Source organism: Pan troglodytes, chromosome 18 (assembly GCF_028858775.2).
Source record: "Pan troglodytes isolate AG18354 chromosome 18, NHGRI_mPanTro3-v2.0_pri, whole genome shotgun sequence".
NCBI classification, from domain to species: domain Eukaryota; kingdom Metazoa; phylum Chordata; class Mammalia; order Primates; family Hominidae; genus Pan; species Pan troglodytes.
In genome coordinates this window covers 46579777-46606819 of record NC_072416.2, presented here as the reverse complement: position 1 = coordinate 46606819, position 27043 = coordinate 46579777, and the positions used below count along the sequence as shown (strand labels likewise).

At 42.8% G+C, this 27043-nt stretch overlaps 1 protein-coding gene, 1 long non-coding RNA gene and 1 pseudogene across 3 annotated transcripts in view; 1 reads left to right on the top strand and 2 right to left on the bottom strand.

Moving 5' to 3' along the window:
* The first annotated feature begins 2465 nt into the window (after positions 1-2465).
* Positions 2466-27043, top strand: part of N4BP1 (NEDD4 binding protein 1) — a 71651-nt gene continuing 47073 nt past the window's right edge. The window contains exon 1 of one of the 2 annotated variants that reach the window (XM_520627.8): positions 2466-2871. In XM_520627.8, the coding sequence (XP_520627.3) occupies positions 2674-2871 (198 nt within the window). In that variant the 5' untranslated portion in view covers positions 2466-2673. Of the gene's footprint in view, positions 2872-2900; positions 3137-27043 lie in introns of those variants that run through there. The other variant, XM_063797812.1, reaches the window with a different exon arrangement.
* LOC104002595 (probable ribosome biogenesis protein RLP24) lies at positions 11891-12447 on the bottom strand (annotated as a pseudogene).
* Positions 14807-19473, bottom strand: LOC129137334 (uncharacterized). Its single transcript, XR_008539793.2, has 3 exons — positions 19364-19473; positions 16776-16940; positions 14807-15069 (listed from the first exon to the last, which is right to left on the bottom strand). It is a non-coding gene; the product is annotated as an uncharacterized LOC129137334 (long non-coding RNA).

The window sequence follows — 27043 nt, the reverse complement described above, 5'->3', positions numbered from 1 at the left end:
TCAAATATGAACTGGCAAGTCTTTTTTTTTTTTTTTTTTTTTTTCTGAGATGGAGTCTTGCTCTTGTCACCCAGGCTGGAGTGCAGTGGCTCGATCTTGGCTCACTGCAACCTCCGCCTCCGGGGTCCAAGCAATTCTCCTGCCTCAGCCTCCCGAGTAGCTAGGATTACAGGCATGTGCCACCACACCCGGCTAATTTTTTATATTTTGAATAGAGATGGGGTTTCACTACGTTGGCCAGGCTGGTCTCCAACTCCTGGGCTCAAGTGATCCGCCCTCCTTGGCCTCCCAAAGTGCTGGGATTACGGGTGTGAGCCACCACACCCAGCCTGGCAAGTCTTAAATTAAAACTGGAGGAAAAACCCCCCAAAACTATGTATCTTCAATTATACACCAACCCAATGACTTATTAGCACAGCTTCTTGGCCCAGCATTTTTTAAGGGTGTGTGTATGCACTGCTTCTGTTGGTTTTGGGTGGGATTTTTTTGGAGGGAAGTGGGGAGAGGAAGGCACTGTGGTGTGTTTTTCAAGGCAGCCTCCCTCTTCACCTCTTACAATTAAGCAATTAAGAATCGCAAGCAGGGAAGTCACTGGGAGCAAACAGGAACCAGCCCTGGGGAAAGCCCTGTCCAATCACTGAACAATAGCAATTCCGTTTAAGGTGAGTGCAATAAGGCAGGAAATAACATGCTGTGTTGACATGTCTTACTGATAGACTGCGGTTCTGCAAGCAATACATCAGCAATGCCACACTCGCCACCTGACCTGCCTCAGCCAATCCCACGTCATCTACCTGATGGAGCAAGGCTGCTGGTTGTGTGGACATCAAGGGAAAAGCCCAGGGGAGGAGGAATCTGTTGATCTGTGAGCCTAGTGGTTCTCTTCCCTGTGCTGAATCACTTCTTGGTGGGGCACTGGGAGACCACACCTGAGTTTCTGAGACATATGGAAACCCCCAGAAGCCTGGATCTCTCATAGGTTTTACCTTGGGTAAATCCTCCTACAGAGACCATTCCCCCTTGGTATTTCCAACTACAGCATCTTTAGCTCCTCCTCTTTTTCCTCTAGCAGGGACGTACACAGATGGCACAGACTCCTGGGCCCACAAGTTCACTGTGGTTGCATAATCCACACAAAGATTTTCCCTGAAAATTGGGCCTTAAATATATTGCTTAAGTTAGCAATAATAATGTTCAGTGAGCACTTACAGTGTTGGGTGCTGTATTAATATTCACAATAGGAAGTACTATTATTATCTACATTTTATAGATGAAGAATTAAAACAGAGAGAGGTAATACTCCCAGAGCCCCTATCTACTATAGCCACAATATTTAGCTGAAGGAAAGGAATCCAACACTTTATCTTCCACAATCTGTTTTCATGGACTCAGAGAATATAAAGGCCTGGAAAAGGCCTTAGAGATAACTGAGTGTAACCTTTTATTTTACAGATCAGAAAACAGACCTGGAGAGGGGTTAGGGTTTATTTGCTCCAGTCCCAGGGAAGATCATGAGTGAGCCCCCAAACTCCCACTTTTCGGGCTTCTCCCATAACATATCCCCTTTCCTCCCTTACAGAAGAAATCACTCTCCTGAATTTATCTTTTTTTTTTTTTTGAGACGGAGTTTCGCTCTTCTTGCCCAGGCTGGAGTGCAATGGCGCAATCTCGGCTCACCGCACGCAACCTCTGCCTCCAGGGTTCAAGCGATTCTCCTGCCTCAGCCTCCCTAGTAGCTGGGATTACAGGCATGTGCCACCACGCCTCGCTAATTTTTTTTTTCTTTAGCAGAGACGGGGTTTCTCCATTTTGGTCAGGCTGGTCTCGAACTCCGGACCTCGGGTGATCCACCCGCCTCTGCCCCCACAGACTGCTGGGATTACAGGCGTGAGCCACCGCGCCCGGCCTTCTTGAATTTATCTTAATCATTTTTTTGATTTTCAATTCTCCGTAAGTATGCCCATTTTCTTCTCTTCTTGCTACCATTTTTACTGAAAGAAATAAAGAGGGAAAGAGAAAAAAGTGAGAAGGGCAGCTAAGAAGGTAAAAGGGTAGGGAGGAAGGGAAGAAACAGAGAAAGAAAGGTCCCGTCTGCCTGTGGATTAATGTGAAACTGAATAACTCAACTGCTAGAATTCTGGTTTGAGCGTCAAGACGTCTGAGGTCAAGTCCAATCCCTGTGACACTCTCAGTCTCGCCTCCTGGCAATTAAGTTTCCCCAACTATAAACCCATATATCTACATCCGCCAGATCCCGCGAAAGCGGTTTCCCCTCATCAAAGAAGTCCGCCCAGGCCTCCAAAACCATCCCTTTATTCTCAAGCAACATGGCGACTGAGGGTGACGTCAACTTCCGTCGCCTTCATCCTACTCCCTTCCCCTAGGGGGCGGCGAACCTCAATGACGGCTGCGGCCGGGGCGCATGCGCGGCGGCAGGGCCCGGCCCGCGGCGGCGGCAAAGGGGCGGAGGGGTTCGCTGCCAGCAATTGCCAAGCTGCTGCGGTCGTGGCGGGATGGTATAGCCGGGCCTGAGGGCGGGCGGCGGGGCGCGGGCGGGGGCGAGGCGGCCGGGAAGGGCCGACGCCGCCTGACTGGCTTGGGAGCAGCTGCAGCAAGCTGAGGGGGCGTCGCCGCCGCCGGCCCCCGGCGCCGCCGCGGGAGGCCGCGCCCGCCATGGCGGCCCGGGCGGTGCTGGACGAGTTCACTGCGCCAGCTGAGAAGGCGGAGCTGCTGGAGCAGAGCCGCGGCCGTATCGAGGGCCTGTTTGGCGTGAGCCTAGCCGTGCTCGGCGCGCTAGGGGCTGAGGAGCCGCTGCCCGCGCGCATCTGGCTGCAGCTCTGCGGGGCGCAGGAGGCGGTGCACAGCGCCAAGGTGAGTCCGGCCGCCGCCCCCGCGCGCCTGCGGCCTCGATCGGTCCGGGTCTCCGGGCTTCCGCTCCTCCCCGCCCCCGCCGTCCGCTGCGATGCGCCTGGGTTGGGAACGCAGTCTCGGGAGCCAGCGAACGTGCCTTTTCGGCTCGCGAGCCACGTGACCTTGGATAGCGGCTTGATCCCCGGAGCCTCAGTTTCCCCATTTGTAAAGTGGCGCTGACGAAAGTACCTACCTCAGAGGGCTGTCGCGAGGATGAAAGTGGGGGGTGTGTATGAAGCGCGGGCACAGCGTGTGGCACGGATCGGGTGCGCTGCGCATGTCGCCTGTTGTTGTCGGTTCCCCGGCCCCCAGGATGGTACGCAAGGCCTGTTGCTGGGCCCGCAGCCTCGTCCACCACCTAAGCCTTTATCCCCCAGTCCCGGGCCTCCACTACTGCAGTTCTGAGCCTTTTTGGGATCTCAGTTCCTCTTGAGAATCGGAAAAAAACTATTAATAGTAATAAAACGCTCGGAGAATGTCAGAAAGAAAGGATGTATGTTTACCTATTTTTTTCTATTTGAGACAGGGTCTCACTCTGTCACCCACAGTGGAGTGCAGTGTGGCGCGGTCTCAGTTCACTGCAGCCTCGACTTCCCGGGCTCAAGTGATCCTCCCACCTCAGCCTCCCGAGTAGCTAGGACCATAGGAGCGCGCCACCACGCCCGGCTCATTTTTTTTTTTTTTTTTTTTTTGGTAGGGGATTTCACTATGTTGCCCGGGCAGGTCTCGAACCCTTGGACCCAAGTCATCCTCCCATCTCGGTCACCCAAAGTGCTGGGACTACACGCGGGAGCCACCGCGCCCGGCCGGATATTTAATATGTTAACAAAAAATAGCGTTATTCTTTTTATTGATATTACCTACAACTAACATTTACATAACGCTTAAGAACATCACAGGTTGCTTCGGAAGGAATGTGCAGCCCTTATGGCTTCTAATAAGGTAGATTTTATCCTCCCCACCACCACCCCGCCTTTTTTTTTTTTTTTTTTTTTAATTAACAGCTGGGGAAACTGAAACTCAAAGTGGTGACTCACCTTCTGCCTAAATCAGCATTTCAGACCTCTTCAGCACCTCTATCTACTTCCCCCCCTTTCCAAACCAAAAAGCAACACAGTATGTTGCTCCTCCTAGGTAACCAAGTTTCTCTAGGTTTTTCCATCTCCTAAGTAGGGCAGCAGGATTCAGACCTAGGGAGTTTGTTTCCAGAGCCTTCGTTCTTGATACTTGCCTGTCATATGATGAGCCCTGTGTGCGGGGTGGGCAGGAAGGGCCCTCTTTTTGCATCCTGCTTTGTCAAGTAATGTCAGTGTCCTTGAATCTGAGTAGTCGTATCTCCTGATGTTCTTAGATTTAACAAAAAATCGTGAGTGTTTGCATTTCACATCCTTAAAGGAGACAGGGCACTCAGCTGTGTAGTTCTTCAGAGCTTAACTTAAAACATTGTAGGCCGGGCGCGGTGGCTCACGCCTGTAATCCTAGCACTTTGGGAGGCCGAGGTGGAAGGATCACGAGATCAGGGGATTGAGACCGTCCTGTGTAACACGGTGAAAACCGTGTTCTTGAGAATCGGAAAAAAACCATTAATAGTAATAAAACGCTCGGAGAATGTCAGAAAGGATGTATGTTTATTTACCTATTTTTTTCTGTTTGAGACAGGGTCTCACTCTGTCACCCACACTGGAGTGCAGTGGCATCTCTACTAAAAATACAAAAAATTAGCCCGGCGTGGTGGTACGCGCCTGTAGGCCCAGCTACTCGGGAGGCTGAGGCAGGATAATCGCTTGAACCCGGAAGGCAGGTTGCAGTGAGCTGAGATCGCGCCACTGCACTCCAGCCTGGGCGACAGCGCGAGACTCCGTCTCAAAAAAACAAAACAAAACAAAACAAATCAGAAAGCCAGCATTGTAGATACAGAACCAAGTTTGCTTTCCTGGGCTTAACTTTTTTAGTCAGTTGGATTGCAGACAGCTGGTCTAAGGCGCATTCCCCTTCGTCCATTCTCCCCAGCTATCCAATCTTCTGCACTTCTCAGGGCTTAAAAGCTTGACATGATTAAGTCCTGCTTTTTCTTCTGAAAATCTCTTACGTGCATTCATTCCTTTCCTTTCTATTGCCTTTGCTGCGGTTAAGACTTTCATTCCTATGTGTCCCCTCCCTTGCTCCATTGCCTTTACTCATTCATTGCTCCCTCCCTCCCTGGTTCAACTTGTATTAGAGTAATCCTCCTGCAAAAAGTCATTCTCCTGCCCTGGAACCTACTAGAGCCTCCTGTCACCTGTCTCATTCAGCCTAAACTCCTCCTCTGACTTACAAAACGATTAATCCAACCCCACTTTATTTTTCCAATGTTCTGGTTTAGCACCTTTCAGCTTAAATCTCCACTGTAGTAGTCTCTGCCTTTGCTGTGCATTCTGCCTCCTCTGGGTTCTGCTTTTGCTCAAGACTCATCGCAAGCATGGAGAATGACTCCTTTGCTATGCAGAAGAGCCCTGCTGGTCCTGCCAGACCTGCCCAATGCCTGTTTTCTTGGCTGTCCTTGCCACACAGTTTAGCCAAGCTGTTTGGGAAAGGTGTGTCTTACAGTTTCTTGCTAGTATGTGCTCCTGCTTGTTGATCTTTGTGATATGTATTACTCATAAGTCAACCCTCCCACTTGTAAGAAATTCTTTTTTTTCTCCCCTTGAGACTCATAGGTAAGAGTTGAATGCCACAATCAGGGCTTTTTTGTTCTGAATTTGTTTTGGAGTTTGTTTTACTTTCTTGAAGGAGGAGAAAACCATTATTTTGATTTTAAAAACTAAGAACAGGAAAGCAAATTTGATCCAACATCTATAATATTTTAAGTTAGGCTGTGGAAGAGCAGCAGATTTAGAGGAAGGAAGATTTAGAGCAAAGAAGAGTTTTTCAACTATAGTGTCTCTGCTCAAAATAAGATAAGATGAACTGTCTTGTGTCCCACCAAGTGGTTTGCTTGTGTTTTGCCTTTAGAATGTGAATTCACTGCCTTCTGCAAATGCTAGAGTAGAGGAGAATGTGGAGCTTAGTTAGGTGGGCCTCCATTGACTGCAGAGGGGCGAAATGGAAACTACTAGTAGACAGTGATAGTGCGCATGCAGGTTGAAAAACAGGCACTGACTCTGTACCAGTGACCACTTTTGTTAAAGGGAAGATTTGTCGTAGAAAGCAGTACTTCAGCTGGCTTTTGAAGAGCCAAATATTCCCAGGTACCTGACCTTCCAGACAGAGGTGGTTGTGGAGCAAAGGCCCAGAAAACATGGAGTGTCATGGTAAAAGGTGTCCAGGTGCTCCTGTGAAAGATGAAGCCTGAGGTACCAAAATGCCAGGCTAAGGTCATTGGACCTTATTTAATAGTCAGTGAGGATTTTGAGAAGCATGGAATCTTCCTGAAACAGAAGACCAACAGTGAAATGAACATTGTTGCAAGTTAGCCTTGGGCATGAGGGGGTAGGGGGTGGTAAGGTTTTTACAGGGACAGGGCAGCTGTGTGGATGTAGGGATTTAGGGGTCGGTTTTAAGCCAGGTGGCAGGAGGGATGGTTAAGTTGGTTGACCTATTGACTGGTGGGGCCACCAGCTCATCAACATTTAAGGAAGACTTCTCTGGTGCCAGGGAGTGTATTGATGGTTGCCCCTTGACCTCAAGGATCCCATTGCCTCTTAGGGGAGACAGACATGGGGAAGATACAGTAAAGTGTGATACATACAACAACTGCAATGTGTGCAAGGTGTTTCTGTAACACAGGAATGGAAGGGTTGCTCTGCCAGCCGGTTTCCTAGGGAGCAGGGAGGTCCTGGCAGAGGGAAGAAGCTGTGTGCAATCACAGGGGCATGGAAGAGGGCAGTTGCATCACAGATTCCTCCAGTGGATCACAAAGTGCTTGGGGCCTGCTGAAGAACATGGATTTTACCTGCAGGTAGTCAGTGGAGAGTCGTGGAAGAGTTAGGGGGACATGAGAAATTTACATTTCCACAAATGCCTCAGTGTTTACACCTCTGGGCTGGGGCTGCTCAGTGTGGTCTGTTGCTGGTTTTCAATAGTATGAGTACAGAAATTGAAAATAAGGGTTGAGTAACTTTTATGCAATTTGGCATTAATACAGGGACTAGAGAGGCAATGTCTAAGAGTGAGAAGTCCTTATAAGAGGGCATTGTCCATAGGGGGCCCAGAGAGAGGGGACTGAAGTCAGTGCTGGAAGACATCTTGGGAGCAAAGGATTGTGAGGATTGAATTTCAGAGACAAAAGGGAGGTACTGGCTAGCTGTTGCCTCATTCGCAAATAGAGATTAAAGTGAAGAAGCAGAGGTGGGACCCTCCCTGTGAAGCAGTGGTGGAAAGGGATGAGGTTGAGGGGATCTCAGCCGTGGGGGTGAGACAAGTTAGAATTCTTCTTTTAGGCTGGGCGCGGTGGCTCACGCCTGTGTAATCCCAACACTTTGGGATGCCGAGTGGTCTGATCACCTGAAGTCGGGAGTTCGAGACCAGCCCACCAACATGGAGAAACCCCGTCTCTACTAAAATTACAAAATTAGCCAGGTGGGGTCCCAGCTACTCAGGAGGCTGAGGCAGGAGAATTGCTTGAACCAGGGAAGTGGAGGTTGCGGTGAACCAAGATCACGCCATTGCACTCCAGCCTGGGCAACAAGAGCAAAACTCTGTCTTGAGAAAAAAAAAAAAAGAACCCTTCTTTTAGATCAAGGAACCACAAACTCAGAATGCTTCCTGGGACCAGGCAGGGAACCTGTGTAGGGAAGTGGGGTGGTCGGGAAGAGGGACTGTGGTGAATGAAGCCATGTGGCCCTTTTGGAGAGGGCAGCTTCCCATGCGGATCGCATTAGTCAGTTACATGGTAGGTCCAGTCTTATTATCTAAGAGAAGCAAGGAATCCAGATTTAATTATATAAAATATTGTATTTAAGTGGTCACTAATTTACATTTTAAAAATCATACACATCGAATTCATCGAATTATATGAATAAAATATTTTTAAACTACATATTTTAAAAAAACAGTTATATGTGCTAAACAAAACATGTCAGTGGACCTGAGCTTTGTTTCGTTTTGTTTTAATTTATTTTTTGTTTTTGTTTTTGTTTTTGACCTTTTTTTGGTTTTTTTTGTTTGTTTGTTTTGTTTTTTTGACTTGAGCTTTGGACTGCCTTTTTGAGACAGGGTCCCTAGGTTGGAGTGCAGTGGTATGATCTCAGCTTACTGAAACCTCTGCCTCCCAGGCTCAAGCGATCCTCTTGGCCTCCTGAGTAGCTGGGACTACAGGCATGTGCCACCATGCCCATGGTGTATTTTTGTATTTTTGGTAGAGATGGCATCTCACTATGCTGCCCTGGCTAATCTTGAATTCCCGGGCTCAAATGATCCTCCCACCTCAGCATCCCAAAGTGCTAGGATTACAGGCATGAGCCACCATGCCTAGCCCATATGTTTCTAATACTTGAAGAGGGCATTTGAAGGCCCCAGTGGCGTACAGTACAGTCTCAGTGCTAGTTCATCCCCAGAGGGAGCGCAAGAGCTCCAAAATAGTGGGATGTGTTAGGTGCAGTGGAACTGCTGCAGACTGAAAACTTAAGAACTTAAAAGGACTGGGATGAAGTAAGGGCCAAGGAAGGTTAGATAGTATGAACTTACAGTGTCACTTGAGCCAGAAACTCTCAAGTAGGTAATGTTTTCCTCCACTCAAGAGGTTTGTGAAGCCAGAACACAAGGATTGGAGGTAAGGGGGTCTGAAGTGCAATAGAGCAAGGCACAGTGGGGCCTAGGAATTATTTCTGAAGAGGTCAGCCTTGTTCAAGCTAGGACAGGGAAACAGATGAGAGCAGAAAGGGCGGAGTGAGCTGCAAGGATTAAGGGAGGGACAAGACCTTTGACCCTGTGCCCTCTGAAACCCAGGGGGTCATGTACACAGGGAAGTTAAGTATTGGAGAATTCTGGAGGTTGTAATCAGAGTAATTTCGGAGCTTAGAATCTTGGATGTAAAGGAATTCTGAGGATGACTCTGAGGGCCAAGGGGTGCCTCAGTAGTTGTGGGTGAGCTACAAGTGTTCCATACATCTTAGAGAAGTGAGAAAGTAGAGGAGATGGCAATGTGAAGTATCTGGAGCTAGTGCTATGCTGGGGTCACCAAAGACCGTAGCAAGAAACTGGGTGCTAACAGTCAGTGAAGCCTGGCTGGTTAACAAATAAAAGAAGTAATTGGAAGTAAATGGCACAGCTACTTGTTTGGCGTCTCCATGAACCTTTAAGGTGTGGAGTTTGCTGACCACAGCTGCCCATCAGTTGATGCTTAGCTTCAGGCATTACTTGATGGCAGTGAGTAGCCACCGAGAGGCCTAGCCAGTGCCCTAAACAGTACCAGCCTGGAGGACTTCAAGCAGAGTCCTGGGAAGGACTACTCAGTCTTAAAACATTGACGTTACGGTACACCCATGAAACTCAGGCAGGCTACCACCCAGTCCATTTTTAATTTGTGAGAAAAAGGGTGTTTAAGAACAGCTAGTAATTGACCTTTTCCCAGTTTTTACTTATGTATTTATGGAGTAAGGTAAGAATGAAAAAAAAATGTAATTAAAGTAGAAGTGGCCTCTTACAGTACTGACTTCAGAGGGTTCAAGTTGACCAGGTACTGTTTTACTACCTTTTCAGTTAGAAGAGCCTGGTACCTGGTTTCATGAATTTTTCTATGCGTGTGCGTGTGTGTGTGAGATAGGGTTTGGCTCTGTCACCAGGCTGGAGTGCAGTGGTGTGATCTCAGCTCACTGCAGCCTTGCCCTCCCAGGCTCAAGTGATCCTCCCACCTCAGCCTCCTGAGTAGCTGGGACTATAGGCATGTGCCACCATGCTGGGCTTTTATTTATTTATTTATTTATTTTTATTTTTTATAGAGATGGGGTTTCCTCATGTTGCCCAGGTAGGTTTCATGAATTCTTGAACAATTGATTTGTTCATGAAGGAAAGAATTCATAGATGTAATACTGGGTAGTGACATGGAGTTTTTGTTTTGATTTTACCAGGAAGAAGGTTGGTGGCCTTTTTTGCACTTCCCAGAATATTTTTTACTCACTATGGTTGTGAAAATCATCTTGTTAAGAAACAGTGGTTTGTTCAGTCTCTTCTTATGGCTAACATTTTGGGGTTATACCAGAATGTTGAAATAAGGGATACTGGTATTGCTTATGCTGGGGTCAGAAGTGATTGCCTGTAGTTTCCTCTTTCTTGTCCATTTCCCAGCCAGTATTGTAGGATTGTAATTAAATCAAGGACCACATTTTGATCTGTGTTGGCTTTTTATGAAATTGATATAATCATAGAAGATTAGCAGTCTTGAGTTTCAAGAACAAAATTGTAGGGGGGAATCCTTACAGTAATTAATTAAAAAACTTTTTTAAACATCAGTTTTTTGTTGTTGTGTTTTTTGTTGGTTGTTGTTGTTGTTTGTTTTTTGAGACAGGGTCTCACTGTGTCGCCCAGGCTGGAGTGCAGTGGCATGATCTCGGCTCACTGCAACCTCTGCCTTTTGGGTTCAAGTGATTCTCCCACCTCAGACTCCTGGTTAGTTGGGAGTTCAGGCTTGCGCCACCATGCCCAGCTAATTTTTGTATTTTTTGGTAGAGACAGGGTTTCACCATGTTGGCCGGGCTGGTCTTGAACTCCTGACCTCAAGTGATCTGCCTGCCTTGGCCTCCCAAAGTGGTAGGATTACAGGCATGAGCCACTGCACCTGGCCAAAAACCAGTTTTTCATATGGAAACAACATAAAGGAGTTTTTTTGGCTTAAAGAAACTGAATTTAGCTGGGCGTGGTGGCATGTGCCCGTAGTCCTAGCTACTTAGGAGGCTGAGGCATTAAGATTGCTTGAGTCCAGTAGTTCCAAGTCTGTAGTGTGCCCTGATTGTACCCCTGCACTCCAGCCTGGGTAACAGAGCAAGATCTTGTCTCTTAAAGACCAAAAAAAACACAAAAAACCTTTTTTTAGAAAGATTCCTAACTTAGAAAGGTTTTGTTCAGTCTTAGTGCTGATAGAATTAGTAATTTACATTACTTGATAAATAAGAGCTGTAGGAATAAATCCACGTCTGAAAGTATGAAAGTCATTTGTGATTATGGCATCTTTTGATTGAAATTACCTACCTACCAGTCTTCTGGGATCTTTATCCATTCTTGAATCAACACTTTTTTTTTTTTTAACTTTTTAAATGGTTTTATTTTATGTGCAAATAATGAACAGATGTTGTACCCATAAATTCTACTTTCCAAAAACAGGAGCTTTTTAAAGGAAAACTACATAATAACTTTTAAAAGGCACTGGGATTCCTCTGCTTCTAGATCATTGCCAGACTAGAAAAATAAAGTTTGTTCTACCAGGAATAACTAGTTAGAACTGAGTATTCTCCAAAGTGGAAATTCCAGAGTGTAGCGACAGTCCATGCAAAGATTATTCAGTTCTAATTCCCAACATCCACGACTGCCTATCAGAATGGTTAAACCAGGTCAAAACAGTCCAGCATAATTAAGCTTCATCAAACAATGCCATTATGCTCTTCCAAGATGCAAATAAACCAAAACAGGAAATACTAAAATCAAAATAATATTTGACACTGTCATACAAATTGTTAGTTCCTTGTTGTATCCCCTTTTCCATAACATTAATAAAGGGAATATTTGGCTGCAAATAATATTTTATTTTATATATCACTAGCCATGATTTTTTGCCACTACTTATTATACAAATGCCACCTAGTGCCATTATCCAATTGGCATAACCATTTTACATCCACAATTCACTTCTATAGTTATAAGTAGAATTTTCGTGATTTACATATCTATCAGTGAAGATTTAACACTGAGATGCAATCTAACATCCGTAATATCTGATGTTTTGTAGATGGCAGTGTAGGAAAGATATATTTTAATCACTTTTCATTTAAGTGACCTTATGTAAAAAATAATTTAGCAGTTCCAAGTCTCCAAAGGGCATTTTCAAATGTACATAAAAGAAATGGTTACAGAGATTTTTAAGAAGCATCTTCCATGTCCACATTCTCTTGTAACTGCTGTACTGTTTTCTCTTCCAACTGCTTCCCTTTGCCTGCAAGAGGAACTCAGATAAGATGGATGTTTTGCTTGACCTGTTTGATATCCTGAACTTTCTGTAGCTCTTATTTTTCTTCAATCTGTTCATTATAAATTTAGCTTGGCATTTCTGTTTGATCTCTTCAACTGTCTTCATTACTTCAATAGTTTTATTCCATAGCTCTCACTGGTATTTGATGGTTTCATTTCTACGTTTTTCATATTCAAATGAATTATCCAGTGTAAGCTCTTTGCCACCTGCTTTCCGGAATGCTTTGGTCCACCTAACTTTGCAAGGATTGTGCTTCTTTTTAAAGTTTTTATGATATTTAGATTTACAAAATCTGAACACCTTTCAGTCGTTGCAGATGAACATCATGCCGTGGCCAGGGTAGATGGGCCCAAACAGAAATAACACTTCACAGTACACATGTTAAACCTGCATGGGTCACCACCAACCAAATGCCAAGCTTGAGAAGAATCAGCATATTTAATTCACAGTATGTTTCATTCTTGACCCTGGTATTTTTTAAATTAAGAAAATGAAATTGTTACTTTGTTATAATAGGTAGGTTAATGAAGGTTGATGTATCTCTATTAGGTAATGAATTTGCCTGCAATAATAGAAACCTATACAAAATAAGGGTTTTCTTTCATTTAAAAAGTCAAAAGATAAGCAGCAGTCCAAGGGTGAGTAATGATTACAAACTGTACCCTTATGGTCACAAAATGACCACTGCAGCTCCAGCCATCAGGCCTTTAAGAAGGAAGGATGGAAGAAGAGGTAACGGTTTTCCAGAAAACCCTAGCAGGTTTCTGCTTACCTCTAATTGGCTAGAACTATATCATGTGACCACTAGTAGTAAAGCAAGCTATGAAATGTTCAGTTTTACCTAGGCACATCGCTACCCTAAACAAAATATGGATTACATTATTTTCCATGTGTTTTAAAAATTATAATTCCTAAAAAGTGAGCATATAGCAAGCATTCATTTAACTCATTTGTGAGGGAACCAGCTGGATTGGAAAACTGGTTCAAGGAGCATTGGAGGAAATGAGTACAGGTGCTGAAAAAACAGTGTTAGAATAAGATTGCTAGATTTGGGTACAAAACTGGTGAATGTCCTTGTGAGAATGTAGGAATAACTGACACAGTTTCTCCTGCTTATGTGGACTCTAACATGCTTCTAACACAAGATGTGTGGGAGTTTTCCTCTTACCCTCTATTTTGCCAGAATTTGTGAAAGAACAACCATGCCCCCATTAGCTCCTTAGGAATTCTGACATAGGGTTTAAAAACAGTTGCAGTTAACTTGCTTAGGAATCATCCCTGCTTAGTACAACTGTAGTTGCAGCCCTGGTCCTGTGACCACTGTATCAGATGGGGATGAGGGGCGGGGGCAGTGGGAATCGAGGTGATACTGGAAAGAAAGAAAAAATTATAGTTATTATACCAGTATAACACTCAGATATACCAGTTCTCCAAGCTTGTACCCTAATTCCATCAACCTTACTTTCCTAACTTTAGCCTCTGTTAGGACTTTATGAACCGGTTTTGGTTTTACAGTACTAGGTAGGGGAAGTGTTTCCCTACCAGACATAACATCCATTTCCATAAAACATTCAAGTAAAGGAGATACAACTTTTTAACTGAAAGCGTGTTTATTACCATTCCAGTTTATATAATCCTGTCAACCCTTACCTTTTCATATTCTCCCAATCTAGTAGCCCTAGTCGGGGCTTTCTTCGCCAATGGATCATAGGACTCCTATATCAAGGAGTTTCAGGGATTTATCTTCACCACCCCAGAAGGTTTTACCCACTTGTGTACAGAGGCTCTGAGTCCCCAACCAGAGGGTAAGCAAAGGGACACTTGTGCTTTATCAATTTTGCCTTGATTAATCTCCCTAGGCAATTTCAGGTCAGATTTCTCGTTGTAATCTTTGTTCTGACCTTAAATTTCTCCAATGTGGGGCAAATTGAGGGACCAAGAGGGGATCCCTTAGACATACCTTATTTTTCAGTAGTGTTGTATTAAAATCTTTTAGTCTCATTAATTTCATTTTATTCATGCCATATCTTAATAACCACCCTGCTGAGAGGAGTCCTGTGACTCTCCACCTTCTTTTCCTTTTTTGTATCACCCCTATCAATGATTTTTTTACTCACCTTATTAATGATCCCTTAAAAATTTTCCTGGAAGGAGTCCTTTGACTCTCCTCCCTGCCTTTTGCCATTCTTTTGTTAATTAATGTTTTTATTAGTGTCTGTAAGACCTAATGAAGCTGAGGAAGGAAACATGATATGGCTTCCTGAATTTTGTGGTTTTGCAGCAGTAAGGTTATGTGAGGGCTTCCACCCTAAAGGACACCCTTAAGCACAGCACTTACCAATTTCCTAAGAAAAACATCTTAAGCAATTCTTAAAAGACCTGGGAAGCAGGCATATTTGCTGAACGAGTGTCCCAGTCATTTTAAAGCCAGTCTCATATGGCATGCACATCAGTTGCTTTGTCTGGGATGTTCCACTTGGCATTTATAGAGGGAGTTGGGTAGTCCCCCTTCTCAGGGGAGCCTTTTATCTAGTCCACCAGCCTGGCTGTTTGCTCAGGAATAACCACCTTTGTCTGGATCATGTATAGCCATGTGATTGTTCCATTGTGAGCCATGCATTCTGCATCCACCAAAACTTTTTCTTCATTTTGCAGCATTATACAGAAGCTTATGCATGCAGCTGTCATAGGTTTATTGCCTCATGTCCACAGCAAGTCAATATGCACAGACACTGGGTTGCAGTAGAGAAAGAGGTTTATTTGTAGGGCCACTAGATGACGAGACATGAAGAAACCTCAAATCTGACTCCCTAAGGGATTTGGGGGGTTAGGGTGTTTAAAGGTTTTGAAGTGGGCCAAAGTGTAGATATCATTCATTGGTTAGAGTGCAGGGTGAAGTCATGGGACAGGTTGAAGAAGAAGCTGTATTCTCATGCTGATTCTGTTCCTCTCTGGGGGTCTTCAAACTGGTTAGCATCAGCTGTTCTGCTGGAATTTGACATCTGAAAAACATCCGAAGCAATTCTTAAAAGCCTTATGATTCTAAGGTCAGAAATTTTATCTACAGGAAAATAGGGATGCAAATTTTCGGTGTCTACTGCTACATGACTTTCGGTTACAAGGAAGTAGGTCTAAGTTCAGCTTCATTAATACTTAATTATAACTATCTTTCTGCCCAGAATTCTTGTTAACCCTGTGAGGACAGCTTCATATACCCTAAATTCAGAATCTGTCTTAGTAATGGCTTTTCAGGAAGTTGATACAAATGTAACCACCCAACGGGTTCACCTTGTCCTCCGCCTAGACAAAGCTGATTTATCAAGATGGGAATTGCAATGGAGAAAGAGTAATTCACACAGAGCTGGCTGTGTGGGAGACTGGAGTTCTATTATTACTCAAATCAATTTCCCCATATTCAGGGATCAGAGTTTTAAAGATAATTTGGCAGGTAGGGGCTTGGGAAGTGGGGAGTGCTGATTGGTCAGGTTGGAGATGGAATCACTGGGGGTTGAAGTGAGATGTTCTTGTTGTCTTCTGTTCCTGGGTGGGATGGCAGAACTGGTTGAGTCAGATTATGGGACTGGGTGGTGTCAGCTGATCCATTGACTGCAGGGTCTGCAAAATATCTCAACTACTGATCTTAGTACTGTTATCCCCAGGAGCAATTTGGGGAGGTTCAAACTCTTGGAGCCAAAAGCTGCATGACCCCTAAGCCATCATTTCTAATCTTGTAGCTAATTTGTTAGTCCTGCACAGGCAGACTGGTCCCCAGACAAGAAGGGAGTCTTTTCAGGAAAGGGCTATTATCAGTTTTGTTTCAGAGTCAAACCATAAACTGAATTCCTTGCCAAGGTTAGTTCCAGCCTACTTCCAGGACTGAGCAAGGACAGCTGAAAGGTTAGAAGCAAGATGGAGTCAGTCAAGTCTGATCTCTTTCACTGTCATAATTTCCTCAGTTACAGTTTTTGCAAAGGTGGTTTCAGTCCTTCCCTTTGGGTTTAACAGCACCTTATTCTTAAGGTGTGGGCTATGAAGTTGGGAAAGGGCTATCAGTCACTCTGGCTGCTTTCTCCTAACTGGGCGTAGTGGGGGAAGCTGTTGACCACAAAGTGAGAGGAGTGGAACTGCTTTGCAGCTGTCTGAGTGTACTCACGCAAGCCAGGCTGAGGTTCCAAGGCTTCATGACAAAGGTGTTAGTATTCTCATCTATGGTTTTAGTACAGCATTTAAATGGACATTTAAATACTGAGTTCTAGGATAAGGAGTGCAAATTCCAGTTAAGCATTAATTTGGGGCATTGTGGCTCACCAAAATCTAAATTGCAGAGGAAAAAAAATAAAATAAAAACTCAAAAACAACAATAACAGGCATACTATAGTTTTTGAAACACGTTTCTCTCCTAGTCCTTATTTTTATTAAAAACAAATCATGATAGGACTGATTTGTTTGCAAAATAAACTTTATTATACTTGGCCTGATTTCTTCCATAGAGCACAGCAAGAATAATTATTTCTCACATAGGCTTTGTAAATTGGCTTTGATGGAATTCAGTTCCATAAGGAACCTCAGTTAAGACTTTTTTAAAGCCAAGCCCAGCCATGGGTTTATACCCTCAGATAGCTATGAGTTGGGTAAATTCCTCTCCTCTTGAGGTCCCAAGATAACTTGGGGCTCCTGGGCCTGTCAGAAAGTGACATTCTTTACTTACCACAGGTCAGGAACCCTGTACAGGTACTGCGTAGACAAGGTGTGAGGTCACTTTTCCCAAGGGGCTTTTATTGGTTGGCTCTATAAGTCAAGTTTGATTCCTTAAAGGAAAGCACGCCATTCCAGTCAAAGCCTTGGTAAAATAACCAGTTTCTCCAATTGTGTCCTGTTAGAAAAGAAAACATTCTTATTGCACTTATGTAAATAACTATATCACCATAAGTTAAAAATACAAATAGTTTCCAAATTCTGGAGAAACCAGGTAGAAACAAATATGCTTCAAATTTTGTTTACAAGAATGTACTTTACTGAGTTGTTAAAAGCTGTAAATAGTGCAAAAGAAAGTTTTCTTTCTTTTTTTTTTTTTTTTTTTTTTTTGAGACAGAGTCTCACTCTATTGCCCAGGCTTGAGTGCAGTGGTGTGATCTCGGCTCACTACAACCTCTGCCCCCTGGGTTCAAGCAATTCTCCTGCCTCCCTAGTAGCTAGAATTACAGGTGTGCGCTACCATGCCTGGCTAATTTTTGAACCTTTAGTAGAGATGGGGTTTTTGCCATGTTGGCCAGGCTGGTCTCGAACTCCTGGCCTCAAATGATCCACCCGCCTCAGCCTCCCAAAGTGCTGGGTTTACAGGCGTGAGCCACCACATTTGGCTTTGAAAAAACGAAAAGGATCAGCAACATTTTAAGCAAAAAAAGTAAAGAAAAAGATTACTTCAGTTTTCTGTTTGGTCCATTCAGTTAACTCCTGTTCTGCTTGATATTCATGAACATTTTAGCTATCCCTGGGAGTCCTGAAAGTTTTTTTTATTCTAATGCCACAATCTCCAGTGTTATTAGAAACTTGCATTCAGGAGCACCTGTCAAAGTTTTATAGCTAATTATAAGACCATCTTCTAAAGAGGATCAAAACAAGACAGTTGTCTGTGGATGAAAAAACATTTTAGGGCAGCCACAGTCAAAGACACAATTGACAAGAAAATTTGTTACCTGTGTGGCACACAATAATTTAACATAACAATTATTATTGATAACATATAGTGAGGCATATTAGAATTATAGGAATCTCATACAATTTTGTAACACATACTAATAACCTATTTATATGAATGTAACCGAAAGAGAATTAAATACCATTTTATGTTTGACAGTGTTTCCTTTGTTGAAAACACTGGATATCAGACGGGCACAGTGGCTCACACCTATAATCCCAGCACTTTGGGAGGTCGAGGTGGGCAGATCACTTGAGGCCAGGAGTTCGAGACCAGGCTGGCCAACATGGTGAAACCCCGTCTCTACCAAGAAATACAAAAATTAGCTGGGTGTAGTGGCGTACACCTATAATCCCAGCCACTTGGGAAGCTGAGGCATGAGACTTGCTTGAACTCATGAGGCAGAGGTTGCAGTGAGCCAAGATTGTGCCACTGCACTCCAGCCTGGGCAACAGAGCAAGACCTTGTCTCAAAAAGGCAACACTGGATATTCACAAAGTAGAATCCCAGGTCACCATAAGTCATTCATTTAACCAAAATGATAACCCACAAATTTTAAAACAGGAAAAACCTTTACTGTGGTAGAAAGGAGACTCAGCTTTCCAAACAACAAGATCCAGTGAAGATAGCATGATGCCAACTGATTTGTCTTTTCTCTCAACACCACCCCCTCCGCCACCTTTTTTGTAGTTTACTTAAAAGGCAAATGAAAACCTTTCGTTATCTTTTAATATTACATAAAAATTCTTTTCAAAAGAGAAAACCAAATTTAATGTTTGCATTAGTGCATCTTTAAAATGCTAAAGCTAGGTGGTTTTTTTTTTTTTTTTTTTTTTGTGACGGAGTCTTGCTCTGGCACCCAGGCTGGAGTGCAGTGGCATGATCTCGGCTCACTGCAACCTCCGCCTACTGGGTTCAAGCAACTCTTTTGTCTCAGCCTCCTGAGTAGCTGGCACTACAGGCACCCGCCACCACACCCGGCTCATTTTTAGTAGAGACACTATTTCACCATATTGGTCAGGCTAGTCTCAAACTCCTAACCTCAGGTGATCCACCTGCCTTGGCTTCCCAAAGTGCTGGAATTACAGGTGTGAGCCACCACGCCCAGCCTAAATTTAGTTTAATAGCATTTTACAAATCTATTCAGTTTTAGTTTGACCATAAGGCAAGATTCTTATAAACCTTTTATAACCCTTTACAATATTTTTTTTGTTAAAGAGCAGAACAATGATTTAGGAAAACTCTGTTGCACTTTTATTCCAATGTTCAATTTATGGAAAAACAGAATAATAACTCTTTAACTTTAGCCAATATGTTTGCACACATTAATTTTTTATAAACCTTTCACAACTTGTTTAAACCTTTAGATTTTTTCCTTCCTCACTTAACACAATCCTTTAACCCTCTAAACTTAGGTGAGAAATTCATATTCCCATGCCTTCTTAAAATCTTTTACCAAAAGTACATTCTGCTTTCCTTACACACTTTGTGTGTAGAACTGTTTCTTCAGTAGTCTCAAATACATGTTACACTGTTAACTCTTAGCAACTTTTACTTTCGGTGAAAAACCTGGTTAGTAAGCAATTGTAATTATGTACCAGGTGTGGAGCCTAGAACAGACACCAGTCAGAAGTGCAGATAAGGTCTGACTTTCCAGCATAGCCGTGGGACTTGGCTGACTCCACATGTCCCCAGGCCTTACCTAGCTGTAAAGCAGGCAGGTTGTGAAGTCATAGTGGCAGTTTATGAAATATTTAGGGGACCTAATAATCTTTAAATTGTATAACATTTCTTGCATAAATTTCCTTTCATGAATCCTTTCATGACTTAGACCATCTATGACATGCTTGGACTTTCTGACTTGTCCTAACCACCCCTCTCTTTAAACAACCAGTCTTTTTACTTTAGGACAAGAATTTACCATACAAGATTCTTTTGTATAAAATATTTTCTTTATGGGGGCTAATTTCACATGTCCCCAGACCTTACCTAGAATGTAATGGCTCCAAGGGAGGTATATTGAAGAATTTTCAAAAGTTAAAGAAGCAGTTTATGACCTTAGAGCGTTTAGCAAACCTAATATTTGACCTAATTTAGATGAAATGTCTAAATTTGGAAGATATTTTTATTTACCAGTAATCTTTAAAACTGTTTATTACCAAAAGATTACGAAAGTTATATGAACTAAACTAGCTCATTAGTTTTAGTTTTTCTGACAAAATATCTGATTTAAGTGCTTATTTTTCTTTAAGCTAGTTAATTAGAGCTCTTTTATATAAACATCACACACAACACATACACAGACAGAATATCCAGTAGTTGTAACATTTTTCATTTGCCAGTTTCTTAAGTTGGATTACTGGCTTCAGGGCAGAGCCCTTCACGAAACAAGGCTAGGAAAGCATGCAGTTACTAGGGCCTAAAAAGCAGGCACAGCTGGAAAGCAAAGACATTCTCAAAATTAAGGGTCCCATTTTTATATTGCATCCTGGATTTTCAAAAGGGAAATGCTGTTGGAGAAAACGGTGCAATGCTTTTACCATGCATTTAATTGCCTGGCAACCCAAACCCACTCAGCCAATTTTATTTTGTTTTTGTTTCTGTTCTGGGGGGATGGAATCTTGCCCTGTCACCCAGGCTAGATTGCAGTGGTGTGACCTTGGCTCATTGCAACCTCCACTTCCTGGCAATCAGCCCATTTTGTAATTAGCCCATCCCCCATGGGAGTCTTATCTCTCAGTAGAGTGTGGGGATTTTTCCTCCTTACCTTCCAGGTGGCCAAGAGCATGCTTCTTTGATTAAAGCGTGCAGTGAGCCAAGTATCCCTCTGTAACTGTTATTAGCCATCCCTTAAAGTACATTTTGTACCTAATTTTTGCACACCAAGGCTAAAAGCTCTCCCATAATGCAGAGTAATTTCTGATACCCCCAAAACTTGGAAAAAAAAAAAAAAACATCAGGTAACATAATGTAAAGCTGAACAGAGCCTTAGATTTTGAGAGCGATCTATCCACTTTCAACTCCTGGGGTTCCATGAGGAAAACAGGTTTTTTTTTTTTCCAAAGTGGAAGCTGTTAGAAATTATCTTAAGTTCTCTCATGTGGGCATCAGGAGGGCAAAGTAGAGAAATAATTCAGTTGACTGAGAAGAAAAACAAAAACTTTTTCACAAAAACAACCAATATCCAAGAAGAAAAAAAAAAAAACCAAGGCCTTTTAAAATAATATAGCTTGGATATCCATTTTTAATTAAGTTGATTTTAACCATAGAGCTCTTTTTAAATTTTTTTTTAAAAATCTCTTATTATCAGACTCTAGCCAGGACAGTCAATATTTCTGGCTTTTGAACTTTGCCACAGGTAACTTCCCATGTGAAATTAATAAGTTTTAGCTAAGGTTACAACTTAACCATGGACTCATAAGGTGTTTCAAAGAGATGGTAAGCAGCTTCTTTTTACAAGATTTAGAATCTTCCCAAGGGCAGTTTGGAGAAAGAAAAATTCAAGACAGGAAATCGGAAGCTAGCCATTGGGGTGGGGGTGGGAACCTCAAAAAGTGGGAAAGTTAAGTAACAAACCAGAAAGGAATCATTTCCAAAGCCAAGAATTCAACCTGGGCTGCCACTGTCAAAAGACAAAAAAGCCTTGTCTACTGAGTTAACAACATTCAGCAGGTTCTATTGCTCTTCCCAGAAGGTGCTTAGAGGAGCCAATTTCAAGCTTGCAAAGGCTTTTAATTGCTCAAGATAATTTTTGACTTTTGTCAGCAGTTCCTTCAGAGATCCCCACCATATACAGAAACACACAAAGACAAGACAGACAGAAGAGCTTCCAAATCAAGATCCCTAACCAATAATTCCAGAGTACCCCTTCCAAACTATCCTCCTATTCTCTGCCTGAGAAATCTCCCCTAAATCTTCTGGATTGAGGAGAAGTCTTCCTAACTAAGACTCTTCCTACTAATTAAGGAGAGCCAACTGAGACCCCAAAGGAGCCGAACCAAGACAGACACTCCGTGGTGGAGCTGCAGACACATACCACACCATGGGGCTATGGAACCATTTGGGAGAAGGAAGGAGCTGTGGCAGCGCCTAGGATACTCACTGAGCCAGACACCCCATAATTGGGCTACAGACAGGCTACAGACAGACACCCTGTGATAGGGCAACAGTTATTGGACATCTGCCCAGGATTGTTTCTCCATTGCAATTAAATTCATGCACATTGGGTTGGCAGTGCCCTGTCGGTAGAGACAGTGTCAGAGTCAGCCACCAATCCAAGAGAACTAGGCAGCCACTTGGGCTGGCCTCTGGATCCATTGCCAGAGGGGTGCTACCAAACCACAGGCAGGTAGCCACAAGAGCAATCCTGGACAAGCCTCCAAATTTGTAACCAACCAACAGGTTCACCTTGCCCTCTGCCTAGACAGAGCCAATTTATCAAGACAGGGGAACTGCAGTGGAGAAAGAGTAATTCACACACAGCTGGCTGTGTGGGAGACTGGAGTTTTATTATTACTCAAATCCCTCTCCCCCAGCATTCAGGGATCAGTTTTTAAAGATAATTTGGCAGGTAGGGGCTTGGGAAGTGGGGAGTGCTGATTGGTCAGGTTGGAGATGGAATCATGGGGGTCAAAGTGAGGTTTTCTTGCTGTCTTCTGTTCCTGGGTGGGATGGTAGAATTGGTTGAGCCAGAATATGGATCTGGGTGGTGTCAGCTGATTCATTGAGTGCAGAGTCTGCAAAATATTTCAACCACTAATTTTAGGTTTTACAATAGTGATGTTATCCCCAGGAGCAATTTGGGGAGGTTCAGACTCTTGGAGCCAGAAGCTATATGACTCTTAAACCATCATTTCTAATCTTGTAGCTAATTTGTTAGTCCTTCAAAGGCAGACTGGTCCCCAGGCAAGAAGGGGGTCTTTCCGAGAAAGGGCTGTTACCAGTTTTGTTTCAGAGTCAAACCGTAAACTGAATTCCTTCCCAAGGTTATTTCGACCTACACCCAGGAATGAACAAGAACAGCCCAAAGGTTAGATACAAGATGGAGTCAATTAGGTCTGATCTCTTTCACTGTCATAATTTCCTCAGTTATAATTTTTGCAAAGGTGGTTTCACCAGTCTGCAAAGTGAATTCCTTTGGCAGGTTCTATACCCTTGTAGGGATCTAGGGAAAAGTTTCCCAGGTTGTTTTGTGATTATGACTGATGGGCTATAAATTGATTTTCTCACAACTCACTCCATGGGTTTTATTAATTAGCTAAGCAGCTCAGAGAACTCTGGGGAAGACACTTACTGGTTAATTGTAAAGGCTGTTACAAAGGTTACAGATGAAGCGATGCATAGGGCAAGGTATGAGGGAAAGGGCTTAGAGCTTCCATACCCTCTCCAGGAACAACACCCTTCAGAATAGGTATTAGCTATCCTGAAACTCTCCAAAGCAAGTCCATTTGGGTTTTTATGGAAGCCTCATTACATAGGCGTGATTGATTAAATCATTGGCACTGATGATCAAACTAACCTTCAGCCCCTCTCCCTTCCCGAGAGGTTGGAAGTAGGGCAGAAATCTCAACCCTGTCATCCTACTTTGGTCTCTGCTGACCAGCCCCATCCTGAAGCTACTACCTATGGATGCCAGTCATAGTTGAACTCATTAGCATATAAAAAGACTATCACTTTCAAATTCTAAAAATTTTAAAAGTTGTATGCCAGGAAATATATATTTCACAGTATTACAGTCTTACAAGATAATGAAACCATGATCTTTGGGATTGTCTTTTATGCCAGACAGAAATCATCTGTATCTATACTGGACAAAAATCTACAAGTTATAATGTAATTTCACAGATTCTGGATGTTATTTAATATAAATATGTCAAGCAAAAAAATACATTCTCCTAGGATGTACATTGGCAAACTTTTTCTCTAAAGAGCCAAATGATAAATATTGTAGACTTTGTGGACCACAAAGTCTTTGTTTTATATTCCTTTTTGTTTTGGTTTTTACAGCCCTTTAAAAATGTAAAAACTATTTTTACCTCAGGGGTTGTATATACAAAATAGTCCAAGGGCTGGATTTGCACAAACCAGTATGGTAGCCACTACCCCATGTGGCTGTCTAAATTGCTTCAGTGAAATTAAGTGCTAGTGGTCACATGTAACTAGTGGCCACCAATTTGGATAGTACAGCTGTAGGACATTTCCATCATTGCAGAAGTTCTTTTGGACAGTGCTGCCCTAAAGTATTAAGTAATCCTTGATTGGGCCTGCTAGAGAATAGTGTGATATTGAGGCTGGGCACAGTGACTCACACCTGTAATCCCAACACATTGGGAGGTCGAGGCAGGTGGATCACTTGAGGTCAGGAGTTCGAGACCAGCCTGGCCAATATGGTGAAACCCCGTCTCTACTAAAAATACAAAAATTAGCCAGGCATGGTGGCGGGCGCCTGTAATCCCAACTACTTGGGAGGCTGAGGCAGGAGAATCACTTGAACCTGAGAGGCGAAGGTTGCCATGAGCCAAGATCCTGCCATTGCACCCCAGCCTGGGCGACAAGAATGAAACTTCATCTCCAAAAAAAAAAAAAAAAGAAAACATAGTATGACATTGAAAGAACATGCTGCCATTTTTTTTTACCTTATTTTCAGGATTTTTGTAATTTTTCTTCATTGCTTCCCCTTCTATATAACATCTGGAGATTATTCTTGATATCACACCCACACAGTAGCATCTTTGTATTTGGGTGATGGTAAGATGTATTAGTAGCTAGTGAGGGTAGAGAATTATCCTCAGGAAATTTCATAAGAAATCTTATATTGCATTTTAAATAGCCAGGTGAGATTTTTGCTTATTTTTTGTTTTTATCTGTTCTTATTGGCTCTTCTAAAGCTAGGAAACCAACCTCAAAAAAAAAAAATCAAGAAAATTATCTCTACATATTTCACCTGTAGTGTCTGTACATCTAGATGAATTCCTCTCTCTTCAGAATTCCCAAAATCTTCTAAAATTTCTGGCTTTCCAGGAATTGACCTTAATACAGAACAGAAGGCTGAGATCCTGCACCATAGGATAGGCACCAGGCCAGTTTCCTGAGCATGAGTTCAACACATGAACTACAGTTCTTGTTCTTTAATAGTGGCCATTCTATACCTTATTAAATAAAATTCTTATGGAATTCCAGATATGGCCTGGGTTGCACAATCAGTTTGTCTGATTCTCTTCTGGTAAAAAGGGGGCCAAATTCTTAATGATCTTATGCAAGCAGCTGCATATCATGAAAAGTGAAGAGAGCCAGTGAAAGTATTTTTAATTCCTGAATTTTGAGTGTCAAGGAAAACAAGATAACATTTTGAAAGTGTTTTCTTTCCATTTGTAAAAGCATAGCTTGCTAAGTGGAAGGATAAAAATTAATGAAAAGGGGCTTCTTCCTATACCTGAGAGAAAATAGAACATTGTAAAAAATCAACTATATTTCATATAACTAGAGTTAGATTTCTTTCATTAATTCATTCAGTCATTACATTGTGTTCTACTAGATCTTGGGTTGTCTGCTTCACAAAGGGTCCCAGAAATCTCGACTGAATCCTTTGGTGTAGTCTAGCCTGTTGCTTAAGGGATGTCGCTTATACTCCAAAGTTTGTGTCCATGAGTCAGTTTCTTGAGGTATCAGTAGTCAAGAGTGTCTGGCATAGTCTCTTCTGCAAGACTCTCGGACTGTCATCCTTTGTTGTAGACCCACTTTCTATGCTGTAGTCAGTAACAGAGGTATAGCACAAGGAAGAGAGGAAAGAAGAAACCACTTGTTAATGACAAGACTGGATAACCATGGTCAGTTTATACAGTAACCAACAAAATCAGGATGGAGGAGAGTTAAAATCTATTGAGGTACAGTACATAACTGTTTCTTAAGATTGGAGCAGTGTTTATTTGAAAGCTAAGAACATATTGTGGGCATTGACAAGGCGCTAAGGCCTTCCATTCTATCTTGTAAAGTGTGTAGTCTCTAAAAAAAAAAAAAGTTAAAAGTTTTTATCTGTACAAAAGTATCCAGAGAAGACCATGCTTCCTCTTTGATTTGACAGAAACTAATCATGTTGAGCTATTTAAGAAACACAGAATACTCCAAAGAAATTAGTTTTAACATCCTTCTTGTTATAAGGTGATAAAAACAAATCTTTGTGATTTCCCAGGGACCTTTAGGAACCTCCAGAGATAGTTTAGATGTAAAAAACAGAGTTGCATACTACTTAGCAATGGAAAAGGATAAATTACTGGCTGATACATGTAACGATGTGGATTAATCTCAAAACTGTTATGCTGCATGGAAGAGCCTTACTAAAAGAGTATATATACTGTTGTAATTCTGCTCTTGTTACGTTATAGACAAGGGTAAACTAATCGTGTAGTTATGGTGAAAAAAAAATCGGAGTAATTAGGAGAAAACAACTGGAAAAAGACATTAAACACAGACTGGGTATTAGATTAAGAAAGTGTTTTGCTGGGTGCAGTAATGACATTGTGGTTATATTAAAAAGAGCATGTGTATGTATGTGGTAAAATTATATACTCGGTAGTTAAGCATGGTGGTGTGCACCTGTGGTGCCAGCTACTTGAAAGGTTGAGGTGTGAAGATGGTTTGAGGCCAGCATTCTGAGGCTGCAGTGTACTGTGTTCACACCTATGAATGCACACCACCTGGACAACATAGATCCATCTCTAAACAAAAGTGAAAAATTCTGTGTCTGTCTTACCTGGAAATTAATCACATATTCTAAAGAGTAACCATTAATTAATATCAGTCTAGCCAAAGTCTTGAAGTTAATTAATGATCTTGGAAGTTATGCTTATACTGACAACTGAGCAACATCCAACTTCTGGTATCAAAAAGTTTGGCCGGGCGCAGTGGCTCACACCCGTAATCCCAGCACTTTGGGAGGCCGAGGCGGGCGGATCACTTGAGATCAGGAGTTCGAGACTAGCCTGGCCAACGTGATGAAACCTCATCTCTACTAAAAATACAAAAATTAGCTGGGCATGGTGGTGTCTGCCTGTAGTCCCAGCTACTCTGGAGGCTGAGGCAGGATAATTGCTTGAACCCAGGAGTTGGAGGTTGCAGTGAGCCAAGATCATGCCACTGCACGCCAGCTTGGGCAACAGGGTGAGACTTTGTCTCAAAAAAAAAAGCCAGGCATGATGGCACATGCCCGTAATCCCAGCTACTTGGGAGGATAGGGCTGGAGAATCACTTGAACCCAGGAGGTGGAGGTTGCAGTGAGCCGA